Consider the following 25,530-nt stretch of genomic DNA (forward strand, 5'->3'; position numbering starts at 1 on the left):
CTTTATCTCTTCACCTTTCAATTTCCCAGCTCTTCTTCACTCCTCCACCTTTCCAGGTTTCACCTATCACCTGCCACCTTGTACTTCTTTCTCCCTTCCCAGGTTATTATTCTAACTTCTCTTTCTTTCCAGACCTGATGAAATGTCTTGGTCCAAAACATCAGCTCTTTACTCTTTTCCATAGATACTGCCTGGCCAGCTGAGTTACTCCATCATTGTGTGTGGATTGGGGCAGGCTGTTTTCCAACAAAGGTGTACTTGGGAAGCGGGAGGCTTTCAAAAGTGATATTTTGAGAGTATAAAGTTTGTATGTGCCTGTCCAAAAAAAAGTAAAGATAACAGGTTTAGGAAACCATGGACTGACATGTCATCATGAGAATGGGAAGTGTAATTAAAATGGGTAGCCACTGGGAAATCCTGCTTTTTCTGCTGAAGGGTCTCAGCCCAAAACATCGACTGTACTTTTTTCCATAGATGCTGCCTGGTCTGCTAAGAATAGCACTAATAGCACTAAGAAACCAAGCCACATTGAAGTGCCATCTTTCCAAACAGAAACTTTTGTGGGACAAGTTCCCTATACTTCTAATTTAATATTTATTTCAAAACAAAATCAAGTAGATCCCAAAAGAAATTAGAGAAACCATCACAGAAATAGCCATGTAAACTGCTGATCCAGCAAACCCTATTAACTTACTGCCATATTTCCTTTAAACTAGTGGGCAAATTTACTAGGCTAAAACATTTGTGTTGATTTAAATTTCTGGTAAAGGCTATACCCTACAACAAAGTTCTACAGATAGATATGGTACAATAAATTAATCTCAGGCCATTACAGCATTATCTTTCACTTGCTATGGAATTTTTTTGATTAAATATCTGTTCCAAGGTCACCTCTCACAGCAAATGAAACAGATTTGACTGCTATTATACTGTTATGTGAGGTTTAAAAACAATTTGCAATCAATTACACATACTGGTAAAATAGCAAGTAAATAAAAATCATCTTCCAACAAAATTTTTAAAAGTTTCTTTTTTTCTGAATTTTACTGAAGAGTATTATGTGTGTCATGCAAAATGTTAAATAGTCACATCACACGATGATACCTTTTGCACCTGCACCAGTGGAAATTTGGGACATCAATAATGAATAAATCACATGAAATCATACTAAAATAAGTAAACTGGATTTTTTTTTTCTTTGACCTGTGCAAACCTGCTATTTAGGCAGTTGTCCAATTATATCTTTTTGTCATCACCAGCACCATCTATACATAGTGCCAAGATATCCCACCCATGGGACAGCCAGAGAATCAAACTACGGTAATCAATTGCCATTGGAGGCAGAAGCTTCCTTTCATAGAAACATAGAAAACCTACAGCACAATACAGGCCCTTCAGCCCACAAAGCTGTGCCGAACATGTCCTTACCTTAGAACTAACTAGCCTTGGTCTCTTCTGGGCAGTTCACGAGTAAGAAGCTTGCTGGCTCTTCTCTAGCCTTTTATGACCTACTTTCCACTGCTACTTTTGTTTAAACTTTGAAGATTCGTTACTTTTAGTGAAGGATTCTCGATTTAATTACGATGGCTGGAACTCGAACTGGAAAGGAATTAAGACACGGCAAAATTGTTTCTGAAACTGAACAAACCAAATTTACAAGGGAGGTAGAAGAAACCTATACTCCTGAAAGAATGTTCTTATTGATGCAAGATACTAATACCAAAATTGGAATGGTGGATTCTAAAATTGATAAACAGACGAATGCTAATGAAGAGCTTGAAAAAAAACTATCTGCCAACCAAGAATCTTTGAGGAATCTGAAATCTCAATATCAAACGCTTAAAATGCATACTAATAAAATCGGAAGACAACAAGAGACAATACATCAAGTGATTAAAGAGCAGGAATTAAAGTTCTGTACTATGGAAAAGAAAATTGCTGAGGTTTCATTGGAATTAACAAGAATTAAGAAGAAAACGATCGATCTGGAAAGTAGAAGCCGAAGGATGAATTTACCTATACTGGGTTTGCCTGAAAATATGGAAACCGGTGAGCCATTAAAGTTTTTCACAAGTATGTTATACTCACTTTTTAGTGAGATACTTGAAACTTCTCCATTAATAGACAGGGTGCACCGAATCCCTCGCAATAATCCATTGGTTGAGATGAAACCTCGAGTGGTGATTCTGTGTCTACATTATTTTGCTACTAAAGAAGCAATTCTTCAAGATGCTAGGAAGCGAGGGAAGTTAACTTAACGGTGTGGAGTTTAGTATAGTTGAAGATTTTGCCCCTGAAGTTTAAGTAGAAAGAATTAAATATCGGGAAGTGATGGTAGAATTGTGTAAGAAAAATCTTTGTCCATCATTGCTCTACCGTGCCCGCTTGATAATTTTTCCGCCTAACGCTCGTCCTAAGTGTCTTGATTTTCCTGAGGAAGCTAGGAAGTTTCTTAACAAGTTTATGTCAGTCGCGTAAGCAACTCCTCCATTGCCGTTCTGTAAGCAACTCCAACATTTAAACCTTAGCTGACAATCGTGTGTAGTTGAATTGTTTTAAGTTTAATCTATGTTCTATGTCTGTATTGTCATTGCTTTGATTCTTGAATTTTTTTTCTTTTTTTAAGATTTGTATGAATTTAACATGTTGCAACATATTATTGGCTTGAATCTTTTTCTGTATAATCAATTTTTACTTAACGAATTTTAAATGGCCGCTGTTAACTATGTGCTAACATCTTTTAGACATAATATTGAATTCAATCTTTAGTCGAGAGTTGTTTACAGCTCAATTGTTGAAAGTTCAATTTATGTTCTTTGCTGGTCCAGACATCGTCTGGCGTTTTTATTTTAGGCTTTCTTTTAGGATTTATAAGAGTTTAATATTAGTCATATCATATTACTTGATTAGATTTTTCTTTTTTGAATATACGATCAAGGTTTATTAAACAAATTAGAAGGATGAGAGGGGATCTGCCACGCCCCTACCTCTTTTGCCTCCCTTCCTGTCCTTTTGGAAACATCTAAAGCCTGGCACTTGAAGTAGCCATTCCTGCCCCTACACCATCCAAGTCTCTGGAATGGCCACAACATCACAGCTCCAAGTGCTGATCCACGCTCTGAGCTCATCTGCTTTATTCATAATACTCCTCACATTAAAATAGACACATCTCGAACCATTAGTCTGAGTGCATCCCTTTTCTATCACATGCCTATCCTCCCTTTTGCACTGTCTCCAAGCTTTCTCTATTTGTGAGCCAACCTTCCTTTCCTCCATCACTTCAGTTTGGCTCCCACCCCCCAGCAATAATAGTTTAAACTCTCCCCAATAGCCTTTGCAAACCTCCCTGCCAGGATATTGGTCCCCTTCAGATTCAAGAGCAATGTCCTTTTTGAAAAGGTCACACCTGCCCCAGAAGAGGTCCCAATGATCCAGAAATCTGAATCCCTGCCCCTGCTCCAATCCCTCAGCCACACATTTATCCTCCACCTCATTCTATTCCTATACTCACTGTCACATGGCACAGGCAGTAATCCTGAGATTACTACCTTTAAGGTCCTGCTTCTCAACTTCCTTCCTAACTCCCTGTGGTCTGTTTTCAGGACCTCCTCCCTTTTCCTACCTATGTCATTGGTACCAATATGTACTACAATCTCTGGCTGTTCTCCTTCCCACTTCAAGATATTGTGGACGCGATCAGAAACAACCCCAGACCCTGGCACCCAGGAGGCAAACTACCATCCGCCTTTCTTTCCTGTGTCCACAGGCCTGTCTGACCCCCTAACTAGAGTCCTCTATCACTGTTGCCATCCTCTTCCTTTCCCTACCCTTCTGAGCCAGACTCTGTGCCAGAGGCGTGACCACTGTTGCTTCCCCCAGGTAGTCCATCTCCCCCAACAGTACTCAAACAGGAGTACATATTGTTAAGGGGAACAGCCACTGGGGTACTCTCTAGCATCTGCTTCTTGCCCTTCCCTCTCCTGACTGTTACCCACTGATCTCTCTCCCAAGGCCGCCTGGAGCTCCTATCACCTCCTCACTCTCCCTGACCAGATGAAGGTCATCGAGCTGCATCTCCAGTTCCCTAATCCGGTCCCTCAGGAGCTGCAGCTCGACACAACTGGTGCAGATGCGGCAGTCTGGGAGGCTGGGAGTCTCCAGGACCTTCCACATCTGACACCCAGAACAAAAAACCAGCCTCATCCACATAATTTCTGTCTGTATTCTAAACAGATAACCTACCTCACCTCAACCCTTTATTGCTGAAGCCCCATTGAGCCAAAACCTTCCTACTCTGTCTCCCACTACTCCATTGCCCACTCTGTAAAGCTATCTTCTTTTTAAACTCTTCACATTGTTCTCACTAGCCGACTTCCATGTGCTTGCACAGTCGTGCCCCATTCAAACCACTTACGAAATAACCTTCACCTTTTCAACTCTGCTCACTTTTAAACTCTTCCCGCTGTTCTCACTTTAGTGCTTTCATTTTAAAGCACTAAAGAACAAGATATGTTATAATCATCATAAAATGTTGCTAGTTGATAAGTGTCAAGTGACTGACTAATTTCGGAGTCAGTGTTGTCTCAGTAACGTTACCTTGAAAAAATATCAAAAGGCTTTCGTATGAAATCTCACCTGAAACATCAGGGTAGTTGTGGGGAAAAAAAGTTACATTCATTTGGATAGGAACACAATAAACTGACCTTTACTTTTTCCAGCACTTCCTCAGGATCCAAGGTATCTTGCTTCTTTTCTGGTTTTGAGCAGACTGATGAGAATAATGTGCTGTGATGGAATAGGTGGTGCCCAGTGCTGTGCATAATTGAGAGGTGTTACACTGTGTTCTTGATCCAAAGACAGGGCTTTCAAAGCCATCTCCTCCTCCACTTTGAGCAGTCAAGAGCTGGGATTTCCAACAACCATTGGGAATCCTTTATTTCATCAAGGAAGTTTTGAGCTCATGCATGAATTTTTTTTTGTCAACCTAGTAATCTCTGCCTGTGAGAAAGGTATTGGGCATTGGGCATATGGATGATGTGACTTTCAAAAAGCACTGACTGAGTAGACCTCAATATTGGGTATATTGTCCTGGGAGGAACAACTGAACCTGGTATGGTTATCCTTCAAGAGAATGTAGAGGAATTCACAGTAAAGGCAAAAAATAATTTTATCTTTTCCTTGATATTGATGAAATGAAAATTAATTACATCTGGTTGCTCTGTAAATAACCTGTCACTGTTCTGACATATGAAGTTGATAATTATATGGAGATGAATTTGGGTATTGCATTACTACCGACAGCACTTGGCATAGTTTTACACCACACAAACAAAAAGCTTCTAGTGCAAATGTAATGCTAGAAAGACAGCATTCCTTTGGCAGTTTATTAGCTGAATCACTTTTAGATGTGTTGGAATCACTAAAGGAGCTAAATAAACTTAAGTTCATTAATTGCAGAAAATTTACTGAAAATTATAACCCAACATGGTTGAGGTCTTCTTAGCGGCCGGCATGAATCAAACTTGTTCAGCATGTGACTGAAACGTGTTTTGTCACTTGTAAGGAGACAAAGATTTAATATGGCTGAATATACTGAAGTGAGAAAAAGTTATTTCACTCTTCAAAGAGTCAAGTTCCTCTGATAAGAAATATCTATTTCTCACAATTGTGCTACTATCTCCAAAGTTAGTAGTCAATATGGCATTTTTAGCAGAAGGGATTGCTTTTCCATTCTGCAATATAATTTATTTGGAGGTTTCACATTAAAAATAAACAAATATTCTTTAACTTAACAAGCAGAAAAACACAAAAAAAATTAAATTGAAACAGCTGATACTTTGAGTGCTCCTTTTACCTAAGATTGTCCTCAATCTTATTTCAGCAAATAATGTTTACATTCTTTTGCCAATAAGAACAATTTAATTATTAGAATACAATTGGAAATTTTAATCCAAGCAGAGACTTAACATTGACTTTATACAAAAAGAGTTTTTAATTGCATGCAAAGCTACATACAGTATAAAAGGTGAACATACAGAAGGAATATCAACCAACATTATTGTATTAGGCTTGAGATGGAATTTAATTTAAAACAGCAATTCATATGTACATTTACATTAATGTAGTGACCTGAGCAGCTAACAAAATTGCCAGCACTCATTATTGGCTCAAATTTGTGCAGCTGTAGAGAGGACAAATGAATCTACGGAAACTTATGTACACCAATAAAAGAACAACATCTTCAAAATATATGGGAACAACCTCATGTGATGGAGAATCAACAAAATGTGCCAAAGCACAATGCAAATTAAGATCCATAGTTTGTATCAAGAGCTGAGCCAGAATCAGAAAGGATACTGACATGAAAGCTCCCATGCACAGGATTGCAAGAGGCTTTAGGGCAGGGGTTCTCCATGGATGTAGGTTCAGCCAGCTTCATCATGGCCACAACCATGCTGAAAATTCAAAGACATTTTCACAAGTTGGTGTCTCAAGAAGGTAGCATCCATTACTAAGGACCCATACAACCTTGGGCATGCCTTCTTCTCATTATTATCATAATGGAGGAGAAATAAGAGCCTGAAGACCCACACTCAACAGTTCAGAAACAGCTTCTTCTTCTCCACCATTAGATTTCTGAACAGCCCGCGAGTCCAAGAACACTACTTCCTTATATCATTTGCGCTATTAGTTTATAGCATTTTAAATGTTTTTTCGCTGTACTGCTGCTACTGTTTGACGTACAAGTCAGTAATATTGCTCCAGATTCTGATTCACATGGTGATGCTTCGATAGTGCAAGGGGTTCAGTAATGAACTGTCCTTTCACTTACAGCCTTAGTCTGAATTCAATATAGGTCATATACAGCTTTCTTACTGTAGGCACTGTAATAGGTCCAATTCTGCCATTTTGCATGATGAGAAAACACATCAGTACCCTGGAGAAGAGTCTAGTAAGAGGTTACTCTCCAACAAACTCCATAATTCAGCATTGTGCACAGTGTAGTCACACTACAACACAAGAAAAGTGTGACAATACAGCAATAACAAAACCCTCAATAATTCTCCCCAGAGTTAACATTTCAAATATATTAATTTTGACTGTGGTATTTTCTTTAACATATACTAATCTATACTCAGCTTGATCACCTGTTCATAGAAATACTACATTACTATCACATGTAACTACATACAACAGCCAATCCTGAAAAATTATTTGTATTATTTAGAGGCCAAAAATTTTGCTAAGCTGAAATGTTATACTCATCATGAGTCTCTTGAAACCTGCCCTGCCAGATTAATTCGGTGCTGTCTATCAAAGTTGATAACACGTTTTTAGTACGCAGTGAAAAAAATATCCGCCAATCATTTTAGCTTTTTTTTAAAAATTGTTCTTTATTTTACAACCAACCAAAACAAGTCTATCATCCAACTGCGTCACTTAGGACGACTCATGATTTCTCAATTCTGGAGAAAAATTGATCTCGTGTATTGAGATTCCCAACTGCAATATATGCATTGGTTAATTTGGATTCTAAAATGATACAAACTTTGGAATGTTCTGTTTTGGTTTGTATAAAGTTGACGCAAATAAAGGAATTAAATCACGTCTATTAAAAGAATGCATTGACACAAACAGTTCAAGCCGGTGCCAGGAGCGTCAATACCCAACAAGGGCTGAGAGGCTGTCTTATCTGATTGTAACTTCCATTCACTTTAAACATTATTGTAGCTATAAAATTCAATAAATCAATTAATGGAATCAAAATATTAACGAATTAGTTCGGATTATTCCGTTTTGGAATGACACTGCATAAATGTAAACAAACATCTTTCCCCCTTTTGGGCGGAAACGCTCTACGTTACGGCAAAGGTTATTGAGACAAAAAGAAACTATTATTCATGTACTCGCTTAATTAATGACGTTCTTCATTACTTTTTTTTAAAAACCCCAAATCCGAAAAGATCTTCAAGCAAATTAAGTGGCAAAAGATACTGCGACAGTCGCGCGATAGATGATTTAAAAACAAAGGTGCCTATTTCACGTCAAGGATTCAGCAGATATCAAGAAGACGAGGAGAACTACTCGGTGTGAAAGACTCACCTATACATTGTCCTACAGGAGTACTGAACGGGTTCCCTATGAAGAACTCCATCTTGGTGCTTCCCCTCCCCCTCCCGAACCTCTGACGGCCGGCCGGCCGGGGCGCGAGGACTGGGCGTCGACAAGTCCTCCCATTCTTCATTCTGATTGGCTCGTGTCCCTTCACCCGCCCTTAACCTCCCTACCCTTATTTCTCAATAAATGTTCGCTTTTATCCAGGGTAGTAATAAATTTCCCCAAGCCCAATTCATGAACTTTTAAAACAATAGCTTTATTTTTAATAAATTTACCAATTAAATACCATATGATAGCCTCAATGATGACGACAGTGCCGGTACTGCGGTCGCGTGATATTTATCCTAGCAACCGAGCGAAGCTAGGCTCAGGCAGGATTCACCTGATGCTTGCTTCCAAATATATTAAAAGTAAACCATAGAGGAGGTAAGTGTTAGTTTAAATGCTACTACATCTGGATATTCTGAATGCATTCATTATTTTTTCAGCTTACAGATAGGTGGTAGATAAATGTGTGCCTCGATAAAACGCTTATACTCATAACACTCTCTGAACAAATCAGAGCATTGCAGAGTATGAAACACGCACGAATACCACAGTGGTAAAATAATCAGTTTTTAACATTGTCGATTAAGGATAAATCTTGGTCAGAATTGCTCTTCAAAATAGTGCTACAGACTTTCACATCTGCGAGAAAAGACATACGGGGTTTTAGAATGATCGTTTGTTCAGAAGACCACTGTAATTATTACAGTTATATAGCACCTGTAATGTAGTAAAGTATTTTATGGTGCTGCACAAGGCGGTTATCAAATTTTACCTTGCTTAACCGCTGACATAGATTATAAAAGAGCAGGGGTGATAAATGGATGAATTAAGGGACAGAATTTCGAAGTACGAGGCCTCAGTTATCAACGGTTGCTGCTATAGAAGATGAGAGAGGCACAGAATTGTGGAGCTACAGGAAAACGGAAATAAGGGAGGATTGACAGATATATGGAAGCAGTGATTAAAAACAAGAATGAACATTTTTAAGCTAAGCTTTGATAGACTTCTTTTGAACCAATGTAAATAGAGGCACGAAATATGTTGGGGAATAAGGAAATGGCAAACAAATTATGTTTTCCCAGAAAGAAATAATAGGGAAATGCAAAATGAGGAGCAAAAGCAAAATGGTATTATTAAAAATTAATGCTGGAGAAATTAATAGGTGATAAATCCCCAAGACTAAGTGTTCCAAAGTTCTTTTTCGCTTGTTAGGCACAGCAGAAATAAGAGAGACTTAATTTTCCAATGGTCTAGCCTGTCCTACAGATACCATCGTTTATTTTCAAATATTGAACTGAGTCTTAAATGACTTTTACAAAGTGATTACTTTTAATGCATCATTTAAACACAATGTGTTCCAATGGTCTTGTATACATTCTTAACTATGATTGATATTGTTGTGTTAATAACTTTGTTTCAAACTTCATTGATTTATTGAAATGCAAAAATCTGTAGGTTTTGGAAGTCAAATAAAAGCAGAAAGTTCAAGATATACTCAGTAAGTAAGGCAGCATTTTTTGTAGCTGGCATTACAGTTTGATCAACTAGGAAACATTAGAAATAAGTTTTGCAGAAAAGGGTGGCGAGAACAAAGGGAATCTATGTGTACAGACAGACAGAATGATGTAAGTGATAATGATGCTAGCTGAGAGCTGTGGTGATGACATTAATCCTTTAAATTAGCTCTGAACAGCCATTGGAGTGTTTTCTCCTTAATTCATATTAATTTCAGTTTTCCCAAGACTCCTTGATGCCACATGTGACTTGATGTCAAAAGCAGTCACTCCTCCTCAGGAAGTTAGTATTTTGTCTGGGCTCTGTAGACTCTAGAGCCAACTGTCTTTAGGAAACCCAAACTAGGTATCAGTGAGAAGGTTGTTGTTGTGTAAGTGCTACAGATTTGTGCAATGAAGACTGTGTGAGAGTAGCTGAGGGTGATCCACTTTCAACTCAACTACTTTTGCTGAGAGGTAATGAGCACATTCTAACTGACAACTTCTGATGGTCACAGTAACATCAAACATTTCATTTTCAATTTTGTTAAACGAAATTTTAATATTTTCCTGTTTTCCTTGTACATGAACATAGCAATTCACAATGAGCCAACCATATAAGACAATTGAGCCCAATGTCATAGATGATAAAATGCTTGAAGAGATGGTGAAAAAACAAGGACCATCAGGAAGAGCAGGACGGATAGCCCAATCAGAAGGAATTGACTTCAAAGATGTATATCATCTTCAACTTGATTACCAAAGTATGTTTTAGGATTAAGCCAGTGACATGATATATATGTAGAAGATAGTTTGTCAAATAAAAAAATATTACTGATATTTTGTTAAAGACTCTGCCCTTGTATTTATATCCTTAAACCTTTTAACTCTGTGTTGCTAAAAGTTGTTTAAATCTGCATGGCTGGTGATAACCATTTGATTGTTAATAACAACTTGTATTTCACAGTAGACAAACTATAGAAAAATGGTTTTACAGAGGAGGAAAGTTTGACTGAGAAAGATGCTCATCATTTTACTCTGTTTTTGCATTAATTTATTTTTGTATATATTACTGTAACTTGTAATTATGTTTGTGCATTGTATTGTAATTTTAAAATTATTTTATGGATTTTGCTGCCACAAAACAACATTTCACGACATAGATTAATAATAAACCTAATTTTGATTCTGAAAAGAGTCTGAATAGTAGTCATGGAGGGAATCATGATAATAGAAATCTTAACTCATAAAATTTTTAATAAGGCTACCTTAAAAAGGAAGATTGGTATAAAATGTCAGGCTTTTCTCCTTGGTGTAGATGTACTGAAGATTGATAATCTGTGGCAATTTACATCATTGACTAAACTCCAGCTCGATAATAATGTCATTGAAAAGATTGAGGGACTGAACACTCTAGTCAACCTGGTATGGCTAGGTAAGATGTCAAGAACTCTGAATATTAGCATTCCCATTTTGTTTTATTTCAGCTATATTTTTGCATTTATTGTATTGAATTAACTTTATTTCTTACATCCTTCACATACATGTGGAGTAAAAATCTTTACGTTACATCTCCTCTAAATGTGCAATGTACAATCATAGTAATTTATAATAATAATAAATAGAACAGTCAATGTAACATGCAAATACACTCAAATCAGCGTGAGTTAATCAGTCTGATGGCCTGGTGGAAGAAGCTGTCCCGGAGCCTGTTGGTCCTGGCTTTTATGCAGCTATACCGTTTCCCAGATGGTAGCAGCTGGAATAAATTGTGGTTGGGATGACGTGGGTCCCCAATGATCCTACGGGCCTACTTTCATCCTACTTTTATCACACCTGTCTTTGTAAATGTTCTGAATCATGGGAAGTTCACAACTACAGATGCTCTGGGCTGTCCACACCACTCTCTACAGAGTCCTGCGATTAAGGGAGGTACAGTTCCCATGCCGGGCAGTGATGCAGCCAATCAGGATGCTCTCAATTATGCCCCTGTAGAAAGTTCTTAGGATCTGGGGGCCCATACCAGACTTCCTCAACTGTCCAGGGTGAAAGAGGCACTGTTGTGCCTTGTTCACCACACAGCTGGTGTGTACAGACCACGTGAGGTCCTCAGTGATGTGGATGCCAAGGAATTTAAAGCTGCTTACCCTCTCAACCCCAGATCCATTGATGCCAATAGGGGTTAGCCCGGCTCCATTCCTTCTGTAATCCACAACTAGCTCCTTTGTTTTTGCGACATTAAGGGAGAGGTTATTTTCTTGACACCACAGTGTCAGAGAGATTACTTCTTCCCTATGGGCCACCTCGTTATTGTTTGAGATTAGGCCAATCAATGTAGTGTCATCAGCAAATTTAATAAGCAGATTTGAGCTGTGGTTGGTGACACAGTCACAGTTATACAGGGAGTAAAGGAGGGGACTTAGTACACAGCCCTGAGGGGCTCCTGTATTAAGTGCCAGAGGGGTGAGGTGAGGGAGCCCACTCTTACCACCTGCCAGCGATCTGACAAGAAGTCCATGATCCAGCTGCACAAGGCAGGGTCAAGACAGGTCCCTAAATTTCCTGTTGAGCCTGAATGGAATTATGGTGTTGAATGCTAAACTGTGGTCCAAGAACAGCATTCTCACATAAGCATCCTTCTCCAGATGTGTGTAGAGCAGTGGCTATTGCGTTGTCTGTCGATCAGTTGTGTCAGTTGCCAAATTGTAGGGTGTCCAGTAAACAAGTCATTTAGTGAGATGACATTACAGCTGTGATTGAACTGTCAAACAAGCCTTGAGGTTCTGAATAACATGCTTACTGTTCCTATGAGCAACAATACTGCATTCAGGTTCTGTTGATCTGCCCTTGCTGGAAAATGAGTAAACTTGCCTGTTGAATAAAGACTGAAATAGGTTTCACTGGTGATGATGTGATATACAACTGCCTTTCACTGACAAGAAAGACCTCCCAGAGTCTGGGAAGTCTTCTAGTCACTTCTTTCTAAGGAATTGGTTTTATTTTTACCAATAAAGCATCCCACCCCCTGCCCACCTGCATCCTTGAATGTTAAGCTCCCAGATGCCAATCTCTAGCTGCACTGCAAGATCATCTACATTATTTTGTAACTGTGAGCATTCAAATACTGTATAACATCTTCAGTTCCATGCTCACCATTCTTCAAGTTTGTCTCCAGGTTGCCTGAAGTTAAATTCTGTATAAACTTTTCGTCTTTATCTTTACTCTGGAGACTTTAGTAACCTCTCCTGCACTCCTTCCCTTTTAATTTATCCACACTTTTGAACCCACCCCTCCACTAATTAGTTTGAAGCCCTATCAACAGCCTGACTTGTGTGATTCACCTGGATTCTGATCCCACCATGGTTTGGGTGGAGTTTGTTCCATCAGAAGAGCTTCCTCCTTCCCCAGTATTGGTGTTGCGACTAGAATGTTGCCAGGACCAGAGTGCTTGAGTTATAAGGTGAGACTGGATCAGGTGGGATTGTTTCCCTGGAGTGAAGAATGCTAAGGGGTGATTCTATTGAGCTTATAAAGTTGTGAAGGGATTAAATAAGATATTCACTGTCTTTTTCCCAGAATGGCGGGGGGGGGGGGGGAGGGATCTAAAACTAAAGAGCACAGGTTTAAGCTGAGGGGAAAGATTTAAAGAGGACCTGAGGGTCAGGGATTTCACACAGAGAGCCATGTAGAATGGATATTTTTCTGACTGGATGTCCATAACAATTGGTGTACTACAGGAATCAATGGTTGGACTTCTGTTATTTATATATAAGTGACCTGCAAGAGAATATAGATTGTCTAATTAGTAAGCTTGTTGGAGTCAGATAGTGAAGAAGGTATCTAAGGATGTATTCCAGATCATATATCAGCTAGAAAGTTGAGGAGACTGATAGCAAATGAAATTTAATCCAGACAAGTGTAAAGTAATGTGCTTTGGGACATAATAATCTGATAAAACAAGTAAAGTAAATGTCATTGACTTTAGAAGTTTTGATGTATAGGGGGACATTGGAGTTCAAGTCAACAAGTCACTGAAAAGGACAACACAGATGGATAGAGTAGTGAAGAAAGCATTTAATATGTTTGCCTTCATAAACTGAGGCATTGAGTGCAAAAAGTTGAGCTGGTATGTCCCAACTATACAAAACAATGTTTAGACTGGACCCACAGTTCTGTGCACAGTTCTGGTAACTGCACTATAGGAAGGGTGTCATAGCAATCAATAGTGTGCAGAAGAGATTCATCAAGGTGTTGCCTAGAATGGAGGAGATTGGATAGGTTGTGTTTATTCTTACTGGAACATATGAGACTAATGGATCTCTGTAGAGATTCATAAAATAATGAAGAGAATGGAAAGGATAGAGTCTTTGTCCCAAAGCTTTGGAGTCTAGAGCTAGAACACACAGGTTTAAGATGAGAGAAGAGAAAATTAAAGGAGATGTGAGGGGTAGGTTTTTCCTCATGGAGGGCAATGGTTATCTGCATTGAACTGCCAGAGGAGGTGTTAGAATGCAATATGTAAAAGGCATGTGGCTATTGGATACTTGGATCCAAGTACTTGGATAGGAAAGGGAAGGAGGGAAATTGGTCTAATGCAGATAAATGGGGTTAGCATAGATGGACATCATGAAAGTCATGGACAGGCAGGGCTATAAGGGCTTTTTTCTAATTTCCTCTGTGGCTTTATTATATGATGTTTCTAGGATATGTTCTCTCATTTCTGCACTAAAGAATCTTTAATCAATATTACAATGTACCATTCCCTTTTACATTCCACCTACCCCTGTCACACCTGAAAATTCTGAATCCTGGAATGTCAGTCTTGTCCTTCTTTCAAACACATCTTTGACAGCAACATTACTACATGATTAAGTGCTGTTTAGTGGTCTAAGTTTATGGCTTAACTAGTCAGATTCCTTGTATTAAAATAGTTGCAACTTGGCCTTTCATTCCTCCCATATGTCTTATTGCACCCATGTTTTTCTGCCTACTAGACTGACTGCTTTACCACCATATTTGATTGTACTTATCCACCCCCACCTCTCCAACTGTATGTCTATAGTGTCCAATTTCCCTGCTAAATTAGTTTTGAACCTCCCGATGGCATGAACAAACCTCTCTGCAAGGCTGCTCGACCTATTCAGGTCCTACTTTGTTCATGCATCTAAAGTGCTTCTCTGATATAATCTCTTTAGTCATTTATTTTTGACCTATCTTCCTATTCCATACTCGCTTGACGTAACAATGGAAGTAATCCAGAAATTCTAACCTTCTAGGCTTTTCTTTTAATTTGTGACACAACTCCTGAAAATCATGTTTCAGGTCCATGTCCCTTTTTACACCAATGTCAATGGCATTATTGTGAACCACAACCTCTCCTCTCCTTTTAGAATATCCCACAACTGTTCTGTGGCATTCTTGGCCTTCACACCAAGGAGCCATCTTTCTTATTTATGAGCACATAGGCTTTTACTATTCTCCTCACTATTGAGACTCTTACCACTGTTGCCTTTAGACTCTTATGGCCATCCCTTATTCAGATGAGCTATCCAGAGTGCCATGACTCCCTGAAAATACATTCACTCTCCACTTTCCAAAATGGAGAATGGTTTTGGAATGAGATGCACTCTGAAGCTTCCCTGACAGCCTCCCTTCCTCTGACTGCTAGTCACCCATTCTTCCCTAAAGTCTGAGATTAAAACCATGTTAATTGTGTAACTTTTGTTCTCACAGATGCACTGTGGTGCCTCAAGCCAGACCACATCTCTGAATCCTACCATTTAGCCTAACCAAACAAGGGCACTTCCCACAAATGGAGTTATTCAGACTGAAAAGAGCATCTCAGAAATTCCACATGCTGTAAGCCACAGGCATGAGCTCACCTGGTGTATTTTTAATTTAGAAAGGGCCCTTAAAATGTAATTCAATTTGATCCCACACTTTTTCTGTTTATCATAAATCGTATAATATGACTGGCAGTAATATTGCACTGTCCTTTGGAGGTCATTGTTGAAAAGATCCCACAGAATGCTACACTCTTAGCCTCCAATTTATATGCTTTGTCTAGTCTACTCAAAATAATTGACCTCACTTGAAAAGATCACAATTCTAATTACAAAGGAGGTCCTTTCCAGAAGAAATGAAATAAAATTTTTCTTTTCTAGATTTATCTTTTAACAATATTGAGATGATTGAAGGCCTGGAAGAACTGGTTAAGCTAGAAGACCTCAGTCTGTACAGTAACAGAATTTCCAAATTTGAAAACATGGACTCATTGGTAAACCTGCAAATTTTCTCTATTGGAAAAAATCATATCAGCGACCTGGAATCTGTAAGCAATTTAATTGAAGTGGAGCTCATTTTCCACCAGTTTATTCTGGTTTTCTTTTAAAATTTTCAGTACTTTATATTTCTAAATTAGACTCATGTTATCCTTGCAGATTATTTATTTAAGAAGATTTAAGAGACTGCGGACATTGAATCTTGCTGGCAATCCTGTTAGTGAAGATGAACGATACAGTATGTACATTTCTGCCTTTCTGCCTGATCTGATGTACCTGGACTTCAGATTAATAGATAAGACTACAGTAAGTATTTTATAAGAGTGGACAAATTGTAAAATTGATATAATTACTACTATGCACAGTTTGAGTTAGTCAGAGAGTTCTAACCACATGGAAATAGGCCCTTTGGCCCAGCTGGTCTGTGCTGACTTGTTTGAGTTGTTTTATTGAATATATGCCTTGCATCCATCTTTACAAGTGTGAAGAATTATTAAAACAGTAACATGCAGCAACATTTTAGTTAATACCAGTACTCTATACCAGTTCTGTACAGATCCTTAAGGTTGTTATAGCTGGGGGTGGTAACGTACCTAAAAAATGCTCTCAATGGTGTGTGCCTCAAATGGCCTCTGGCAGCCAAGTCCAGCTCCTGTGTGGCTTAGCTACTAAGCACAGCGGAATGGTTTCTACTGACAGGAGAAGGTGCAACAGTGGGTTACTGGCGCCTTAAAAACAGTCACTTCAAGCAGATGGGGCCCGTCTGCTGTGGTTGGCAGCTCATCCAGCAGAAGGAAAATTTTAATCTCAAACCTCTGCTACCTTGTGGCTATACCCACTCATGGGGAATAAGCCCTGAGTGGGAAAAATCCAAAACCAGAGACCCTAAGGTAGGCCTATGTTAAGTTAAATGTTTATTGGCAACTCCTGCAATACTGCTGGTACCAAACTGTATCAGCCTGTGCCATTCCTTTGGGTTCATCAGATTGCTATATGGGCAACAGTTTGCTCTCCATATTGTACTGCTTAGGCCTGCATATCTGGACAACTAGGATGCAATCAATATCCAACAGCGATGGAGCCCCTCACATGATATGAAGTTTATTATACTTGAGAATATCCCTTGTAATCTTTGAAGATGTTGCAACATTACTTGACAAACATGACTGTTCCAGGTTTTAAGAACACTCTTATAGAGAGGGTGCAGAGGAGATTTACAAGAATGTTGCCTGGATTGGAGGGCGAAATTTATGAGAACAGGTTGAGTGAACTTAGCCTTTTCTCCTTGGTGCAACAAAGGATGTTGAGAGGTGACCTGACAGGTGTATAAGATGATGAGGGACATTGATTGTGTGGATAGCCAGAGGCTTTTTCCCGGGGCTGAAATGGCTAACACAAGGGGACTTTTTAAGGTGCTTGGAAATGGGTACTGAGGGGATGTCAGGGGTAAGTTTTTCATACGGAGGGTGGTGGGTGTGTGGAATGCACTGGTGATGGTGGTGGAAGCGGCTACAATAGGGTCTTTTATGATACTCTTAGATAGGTACATGGAGCTTAGAAAAATAGAGAGCTATGCGGTGGGGAAATTCTAGGCAGTTTCTAGAGTAGGTTACGTGGTCGGCACAACATTGTGGGCCGAAAAGCCTGTAATGTGCTGTAGATTTCTATGCTCTGTGTTCTTATCACTGAAGAAACAAAGTTCCAACCAATTTTCTCTCCTTTCTTCCTCCTTTTGTGTTGAATCCTTGATGCGTTACAAGTCCAATAAGAAGAATCATTTGCTGGTTTTTCTGCTGTGAAAGCAAACTGAGGGTGTAAGCAGACTACTTCGATGTTTGAATGTCAAGATGCAATGAGTGATGTGCCACAGGGATCTGCATTATACACTGGCACCAAATGTATGGTTACTAAATTTCAATAGGTAATTTAATGTCAGAGAAACGTATACAATATATGTACATCCTGAAATTCTTTTCCTTTGCAAACATCTGAAAACAGAAGAGTGCCCCAAAGAGTGAATGACAGTTAACTGTTAGAACCCCAAAGCCCCTCCACAAAGAGCAGTAAGGCAGTGATACCCCCATCCTCACCAGCAAAAAGCATCAGTGCCCTCTGTCGAGCACTGAAGTGTTCAGCAAACATCAATAAAGACATAGATTTGCAGTACCCCAAAGACTACTTGCTCAACCAGTAATTCAACATACCACAGGCTCTCTCTCTCTCCCTAACAAGGTAAAAAGAGGTGTCCTTGTTTCACAGTAAGAGGGAAGACATAACAAACAACTCACTGATTTACAAAGTTAAAAGACGATTGTATTGCTTTTTCTGAGCTCTGCGCCCAAAGAGTTGGCCCCAGAAAGGCACAGCTTTCCGGACACACAACACCCATCAACTAACCCATTGCTCCCGATGATCCATGTTCTCCCACGCCCCTTCAGTCAAGGGTACCAGCCGAGAATCAGCTCGTCTCCAGAGCCACGAAAAACTGGCACCCTGAAGGTACACTCATCTCCTGGGCAACATTCCCTCTAATTTTTAGTAGTCAGTGTGCGCAAAAATCTTATGTTGTGCAAATTTTTTTCTTGTGACAAAAGTATGTGCACACTGAGTGCACACTGAATGCACACATGGTACAGTTTATGTAGGTTTACAAAATATTTGACATAAAATTGCACAGAATAACAACAAAATAACATACATATTTAAGTTACTCAGTTATTTTTTTTCTCTCTCCTGTCTTTGGCATTTACTCATTCTTTGTAAGCTCTATCTAGACTAATAGAACTTCCATCCAATTGATAGCTTTTGATTTTCATTAACATATCCAAATGACATTCACCTAAACAATTTTCTCAGCTTGTTTTTGAGTTAATTCATTAGGCTAAAACCTCGCTCACAGTCCGCACTAGAAGCAAGAAAGGTTCCCCCAATGTCCATCAACTGTGCAAGGTCGCAAAACTTCATTTTGAAGTACAAGTGCCACCATTTGAGGAAAGTTTGAAATCAGTTTAGATTTAATTTTTTTCTTTTTTTTGTAATTTATTTTTTTATTGAAGTTCATCATCAAACAAACATTTCCATAAGATGTATTTCTGACGTTGTACATATATATCATATAATCATGTATGTCACAAATCTCCACATAGTATTTATCTGAGGTATACACTTATAGAAAAGTGGAGAGAAAAAACAAGCAAAAGGAAAGAACTATGTACAAGTAGGGAGTGATCTTTTTTTTTTTACAACATATTCATTGATTTGTAAGAATAAAATCAGGCCTATGAGGCATTATGTAGTTAAACCATTTTTCCCAGTATGAATCAAATTGTTCCAGCTTATGATTAACAGATGCTGTTATCTTCTCCATTTTGTAAATGTCCATTGTAATTTCCATCCATGCATTTAAAGTTGGGCTCTCCTGTGATAACCATTTCCTAGTAAGAGTCTTTTTACCAGCCACCAGCAGTATATTCATTAAATATTTATCTCTTTTCAAGCATTCTTGAGGTATATATCCAAAATATATGGTCTTACTCTCTGAGGGTATTTCACATTTAAAGATGTATTGTAGGGCATTGTCTATCCCCCTCCAATAGACTTTGATAACAGGGCAGTCCCAAAAAATATGGCAATGATTTGCATTTTGATTTCCACAATTTCTCCAGCAAACAGGGAGGTTACTATGATAATGGGATTTCTGAGAGGGTGTAATAAAATATCTTATCGTTTTTCCATCCAAACTCCCTCCATTTCTGTGAACTGGTACACTTCCATTGATACCTCCATATTATTGTCCATTCTTCCTCAGATATAATTATCCCTCCTTCTCCTATTTTGTTTTAATGTATGAAGTCGAATGTGTTTTAAGATTTGACAACCCTTTATACATGCTTTTCTAAATAGCTCTATCAAGCATGTACTTGCCTTGGTTACATTTTTAAGCATCTTATTAACATTTTGTTGCATCTGTAAATACCGATTTTAAAAAATCTTGTTTTTCTAATAAGTGTTTCTCTTTAAGCATTTCAAAACTGAACAGTGTTCTTTCTTTCATTATGTTGCAAAGAACTGTTATTCCTTTAGCTGTCCAGTCCTTAAATCTAGCATCCAATTTATTTGGTGTAAAATCTAAGTCATAAGCACACCATTTAAGAATTACAATATCTCCCTCTAGGTTATATTCTTTTATAGTAGTTTTCCATATTTTAAGAGTCAATTTCACTCAAGGGTTATCAATAGTATTTATATACCTTTGCAGGTTGTTATCAGCCAAAATTGCTTGTATGGGGATGGGAAGTACCCGCTCCTCAATGTTTTTCCATTGAGTGTCATGTGATGGGTTGCACCAACATATCACAGCTCTCAACTGTGCTGCAAAATAATAATCTCTGAGAGAAGGTAGGCCCCATCCCCCCTTTTCCTTTGCTAATTGCAAAGTTTTGAGACAAACTCTAAGCCTTTTACCCCGCCAAATATATCTTGATAACATCTTGTTCCATTCATTGAATTGATTTTGATTAATCTCTATTGGTAGGGTCTGAAAGAGATATAACAGTCTGGGCAGTATATTCATTTTAATAGACTCAATCCTTGAACTGAGACTGAAAAAAGGAATCAGGTTCTATCTTGCCATATCTTTCTTAATTTTTTTATATAAAGGCTGATAATTACATTCTGATAATTTTGCCAAATCTTTTGGCATAATGATGCCCAAATATTTGAAAGACTCTGTGTACCATGCCCAGGGGTATCTACTTTCAATTTCTCTTGGTGGGCTATAGTAATATGAAAGTAATTGGGTTTTATCTATGTTGATCTTGTATCCTGATAATTGACCATATTGTTCAAAGGATTGCATCAATTTAGGTAAAGAGTATGTTGGTTGCCCGAGATAGATCAAAATATCATCCACGTAACAAGCCAACTTATGCTCTGTCCCTTTAAAAGTAATTCCCCTGATATATTCATTTTGTCTGATGTATTGAGCTAATGGTTCCAGATATAATGCGAGGAGTGCGGTGACCTTGTACAACCCTGTCTCATGCCCCTTTCTATTTGATAAATAGCCATTGATTTAAATCCTAGCAGTAGGGTTGTCATACAGTGTCTGTATAGTTTTAATAATTGTCTTGGAAACCAAATCTATGTAAAACTCTGTAAAGAAAATTCCAATTAACTGAATCAAATGCCTTTTCAGCGTCCACGCTTATCACTATTACTTCGATTTTATTTTTTTGTATATGATCCATAATGTGAAGTGTCCTTCGTATATTATCTTGTGTTTTGTGTTGTCATATAAAACTTGTCTGATCATTACGTATCAGTATGGGTAGAAAGTCCTCTAATCGTTTGGCCATGATGGAGGTAAATAATCTGTAATCTACATTAAGAATGGATATTGGTCTAAATGACCCGCATTCCATTTTATCCTTGCCTTCTTTCGGTATAGCTGAGATTATCGCTTCCTTCCAACTGGGTGGCATTTGTGCCTTTTTTAGAGCCCAGTTCAGTGTGGGGAGTAAAACAGGAATTAACTCATTTTTAAATTCTTTGTACCACTCTGTCGTATACCTGTGGTGAACTACATATACCAGTGTGGTTTGCTCCCAACAGACCCCTGCTGACTGCTCCTGTGGCTCCTCCCACAAACCCCTGTATAAAGGCGAATGAGGCCTGAGGCCAGCCCTCATTCTCCAGGATGTTGTGTTGTTCATTCTTCCAGTCAATAAAATCCAATATCTCACTTCTTACGTCTCAGAGTGAGTTATTGATGGTGCATCAATTTTATTGACTGGAAGTTTTTAAGCATGGTAACCGTTTTACGTCCGGAAAGATTGGATCTGGACCCCCAGGACCCTGAAGCGGCTCTTGCCTTTGAACACTGGCTTGCATGCTTCCAATCATACTTGGAGGAGGTTAGTGCAACTGATCCTGCTGTTAGGCACAGGATTCTCCTCTTGCGAGTCACCCCAAAAGTTTATTCCTTCATCAGGGACCTCTCGACCTTCGACGGGGCTCTGGCCGCCCTCAAACGACAGTACCTGCGGCCGGTGAACACCGTCTACGCAAGACATCGTTTGGCTACCAGACGGCAGCGGCCTGTGGAATCGTGCGCCGAATTTCTCCGAGCCCTACAGACACTCGTGCGGACTTGTGAATGCCAAACGCTTACAGCGGAACAGCATGCGGAACTCTTGGTACGAGACGCCTTTGTGACGGTACTGAGGTCAGTGTATGTGCAGCAGCGTTTGCTGGAAAATCCCGACCTCACCTTACGCTCGGCGATCGAGACGGCCGAAACACTTGAGGCTGCTCTACGCTATGCTGATGCCGTCCAGCCGCGCGATTCCCCGTCGGATTCGTGGACGCCTCAGACCCCGCCGCCGCCGGTTCCCGCGAGCGAATTCGCCAATGCCACTGCCAGTCACGATTCCACGAACTCCCCAAACCCGTCCGCGGCGGCGTCCAAGCAAAAGCCGGGGCTCTGTTATTTTTGTGGACTGGAGAAACATCCTCGAAAACGTTGCACAGCCCGCGAAGCGACCTGCTCCAGCTGTGGAAAATGGGGTCATTTCACCAGAGTCTGTAAGTCTAAATCGAAAGCGGAGTCGAGCTGCGCTGTGTTTGAGCCGTGGGGGCCACCATCTTGCATGCCCGGACATGGCCGGCCATCGTTGCAGGCGTCACCGAGCCCCGCCCCCGACTCACCGGTGCTTACCGGGCACCAAGACAGCAGTTCAACTCTGGCCACCGTAACCCTCGACCAAAGCGCCCCACACCAGCTTGCCAGGTCAATGATGGACATCCTGGTGGAGGGCCACAGGACTAGCTGCCTGTTTGACACGGGCAGCACTGAGAGTTTTATTCACCCGGACACGGTGCAACGCTGTGGACTCGTGACACGGCTGGTACGTCACAGGATCACCTTGGCTTCTGGGTCGCATTCCGCAGACATCCGGGTGGGTTGTGTAGCGACATTGGTGGTGCAGGGCACAGGATATCGGGACTTTGCGCTACTGGTCATGCCTCAACTGTGCGCGCCTGTGCTATTAGGGCTGGACTTCCAGAGCCATCTCGAAAGTGTGACTATGGCATATGACGGGCCCCTCCCACCGCTCACTGTCAGGAATCCTCAGTTTGGTGGGACTTCGCCATATACCCCGTTACTGCACACATATACACACTGAACCACACGTCCCGCCCAACACCATGCCGATAGCTGTGCTACTGACACTACTTGCAGTCTCTCAACCCTCAAGATCCTTCCCCCATCGCTGTTCGCCAACCTGACCCCCGACTGTAAACCGGTGGCAACTAAAAGCAGGAGGTACAGCGCAGGGGACAGGGCCTTCATTCAGTCAGAGGTGCAGCAGCTGCTCAGGGAGGGGATCATCGAGCCAAGCACAAGCCCTTGGCGGTCCCAGGTGGTTGTTGTTCGGACTGGGCAGAAAAGTAGGATGGTTGTGGACTATAGTAAAACCATCAATAGGTTCACGCAGCTTGACGCGTACCCTCTACCCCGCATCACGGATATGGTCAACCAGATCGCTCAGTACAAGGTGTACTCGACAATAGATCTGAAATCCACTTATCACCAGCTCCCCATCCGCCCAGAGGACCACCCCTACACCGCCTTCGAGGCGGGCGGCAGGCTCTATCACTTCCTGCGCGTCCCATTTGGTGTCACCAATGGTGTCTCGGTCTTCCAGAGGGAAATGGACCGGATGGTGGACCAGTACAAACTGAAGGCCACATTTCCCTATCTGGATAACATCACCATCTGTGGTCGCGACTGGTCGGATCACGACGCTAACCTCCAACGATTTTTCCAGGTGGCCGCGGCTTTGAACCTTACTTATAACAGGGACAAGTGTGTGTTCAGAACCACCCGACTCGCTATCCTTGGGTATCTCGTGGAGAACGGGGTCATTGGCCCTGATCCCGACCGTATGCGCCCCCTGTTAGAACTCCCTCTTCCCACCACTCTCAAAGCCCTCAGACGGTGCCTGGGGTTTTTTTCCTATTACGCCCAATGGGTCCCCCATTACGCAGACAAGGCCCGCCCCCTGGTCAAGTCTACCACTTTTCCCCTCTCTGCTGAGGCCTGCGCGGCTTTCAGCTGCATTAAAGGGGACATTATCAAAGCAACGATGCATGCGGTGGACGAGACCATTCCCTTCCAAGTAGAGTGTGACGCCTCCGATTTCGCGCTTGCCGCTACCCTCAATCAGGCAGGCAGGCCAGCAGCATTCTTTTCTCGTACCCTTCAAGGCTCTGAACTTCGGCACTCCGCGGTGGAGAAAGAAGCCCAGGCCATAGTGGAAGCTGTTCGGCACTGGAGGCACTATCTCGCCGGCAACAGGTTCACCTTGCTGACCGACCAGCGCTCGGTTGCGTTCCTGTTCAGCAACCAACAGCGGGGCAAAATCAAAAATGATAAACTTTTGCGGTGGAGAATGGAACTCTCCACCTACAACTATGATATCCTGTACCGGCCTGGCAGACTCAATGAGCCCCCTGATGCCCTATCCCGGGGAACGTGTGCTAGCGCACAGCTCAACCAGCTGTATGCCCTTCATGCACATCTTTGCCATCCGGGGGTTACCCGATTTTACCATTTCGTTAAAGCCCAGAACCTGCCGTACTCCCTGGAGGACATCAGGACGATGACCAGGGACTGCCAAATCTGCGCTGAGTGCAAACCGCACTTCTACCGTCCTGACACGGCGCAACTTGTCAAGGCCACCCGCCCTTTTGAGCGACTGAGTGTTGACTTTAAGGGCCCCCTTCCCTCCACCGACCGCAATGTCTATTTTCTCAGTATTATTGACGAATACTCGTGGTTCCCCTTTGCCATTCCCTGCCCCGACACCTCTACCGCGTCCGTCATAAAAGCCCTGCGCCAGCTCTTCACTCTGTTCGGATATCCCTGCTATATCCACAGTGATAGAGGGTCCTCCTTTATGAGTGATGAGCTGCGCCGGTACCTGCTAGCTAGGGGCATTGCTACTAGTCGGACCACGAGTTACAATCCCCGGGGGAATGGACAGGTGGAGAGGGAGAATGCCACGGTGTGGAAGGCCACACTTTTAGCCCTTAAGTCAAAAGGGTTGCCGGTCTCTCGATGGCAGGAGGTCCTCCCTGAGGCTCTCCACTCTATCCGCTCCCTGTTATGTACGTCCACCAATGCCACCCCTCACGAACGCCTATTCTCTTTTCCCAGGAAGTCTGTCACTGGGACCACCCTACCAGTTTGGCTGACGTCCCCGGGGCCAGTGCTGCTCCGAAAACATGTGAGGAGTAATAAATACTCCCCGCTGGTCGAGAGGGTTCACCTTCTGCATGCTAACCCCCAGTATGCCTACGTGGTCTTGCCTGATGGGCGGGAGGACACGGTCTCTGTCCGCGACCTGGTGCCCGCAGGAGCAGCAGACCACTACCCCGAACACTCCACGGTAACTATGAACCCTGTACCCGAGGTGACACCGCGCACACCGCGCCCAGCACAGACTCCTCACGACACTCATGTACCAGACACCTTGTACGCGTATAGTCCGGACGCCTCGCACACACGTGAGGGATCACTGACA

The 25,530-nt window shown here is 41.2% G+C and overlaps 2 protein-coding genes across 7 annotated transcripts in view; one reads left to right on the plus strand and one right to left on the minus strand.

The window, feature by feature from the left end:
• The window catches only part of tom1l2b (target of myb1 like 2 membrane trafficking protein b), a 149,317-nt gene extending 141,108 nt beyond the window's left edge, over nucleotides 1-8,209 (minus strand). For all 4 annotated transcript variants that reach the window (XM_073061019.1, XM_073061018.1, XM_073061017.1 and 1 more), the window contains exon 1: nucleotides 8,104-8,209. In XM_073061019.1, the coding sequence (XP_072917120.1) occupies nucleotides 8,104-8,155 (52 nt within the window). In that variant the 5' untranslated portion in view covers nucleotides 8,156-8,209. The remainder of the gene's footprint in view (nucleotides 1-8,103) is intronic.
• A 227-nt stretch (nucleotides 8,210-8,436) lies between these two features.
• Nucleotides 8,437-25,530, plus strand: part of drc3 (dynein regulatory complex subunit 3) — a 65,263-nt gene continuing 48,169 nt past the window's right edge. For 2 of the 3 annotated variants that reach the window (XM_073061021.1, XM_073061022.1), the window contains exons 1-5: nucleotides 8,437-8,544; nucleotides 10,255-10,423; nucleotides 10,978-11,094; nucleotides 15,824-15,990; nucleotides 16,100-16,246. In XM_073061021.1, the coding sequence (XP_072917122.1) occupies nucleotides 10,264-10,423; nucleotides 10,978-11,094; nucleotides 15,824-15,990; nucleotides 16,100-16,246 (591 nt within the window). In that variant the 5' untranslated portion in view covers nucleotides 8,437-8,544; nucleotides 10,255-10,263. The remainder of the gene's footprint in view (nucleotides 8,545-10,254; nucleotides 10,424-10,977; nucleotides 11,095-15,823; nucleotides 15,991-16,099; nucleotides 16,247-25,530) is intronic. The other variant, XM_073061023.1, reaches the window with a different exon arrangement.

This window comes from Hemitrygon akajei, chromosome 11 (assembly GCF_048418815.1).
Source record: "Hemitrygon akajei chromosome 11, sHemAka1.3, whole genome shotgun sequence".
In the NCBI taxonomy this organism is placed as follows: Eukaryota; Metazoa; Chordata; class Chondrichthyes; order Myliobatiformes; family Dasyatidae; genus Hemitrygon; species Hemitrygon akajei.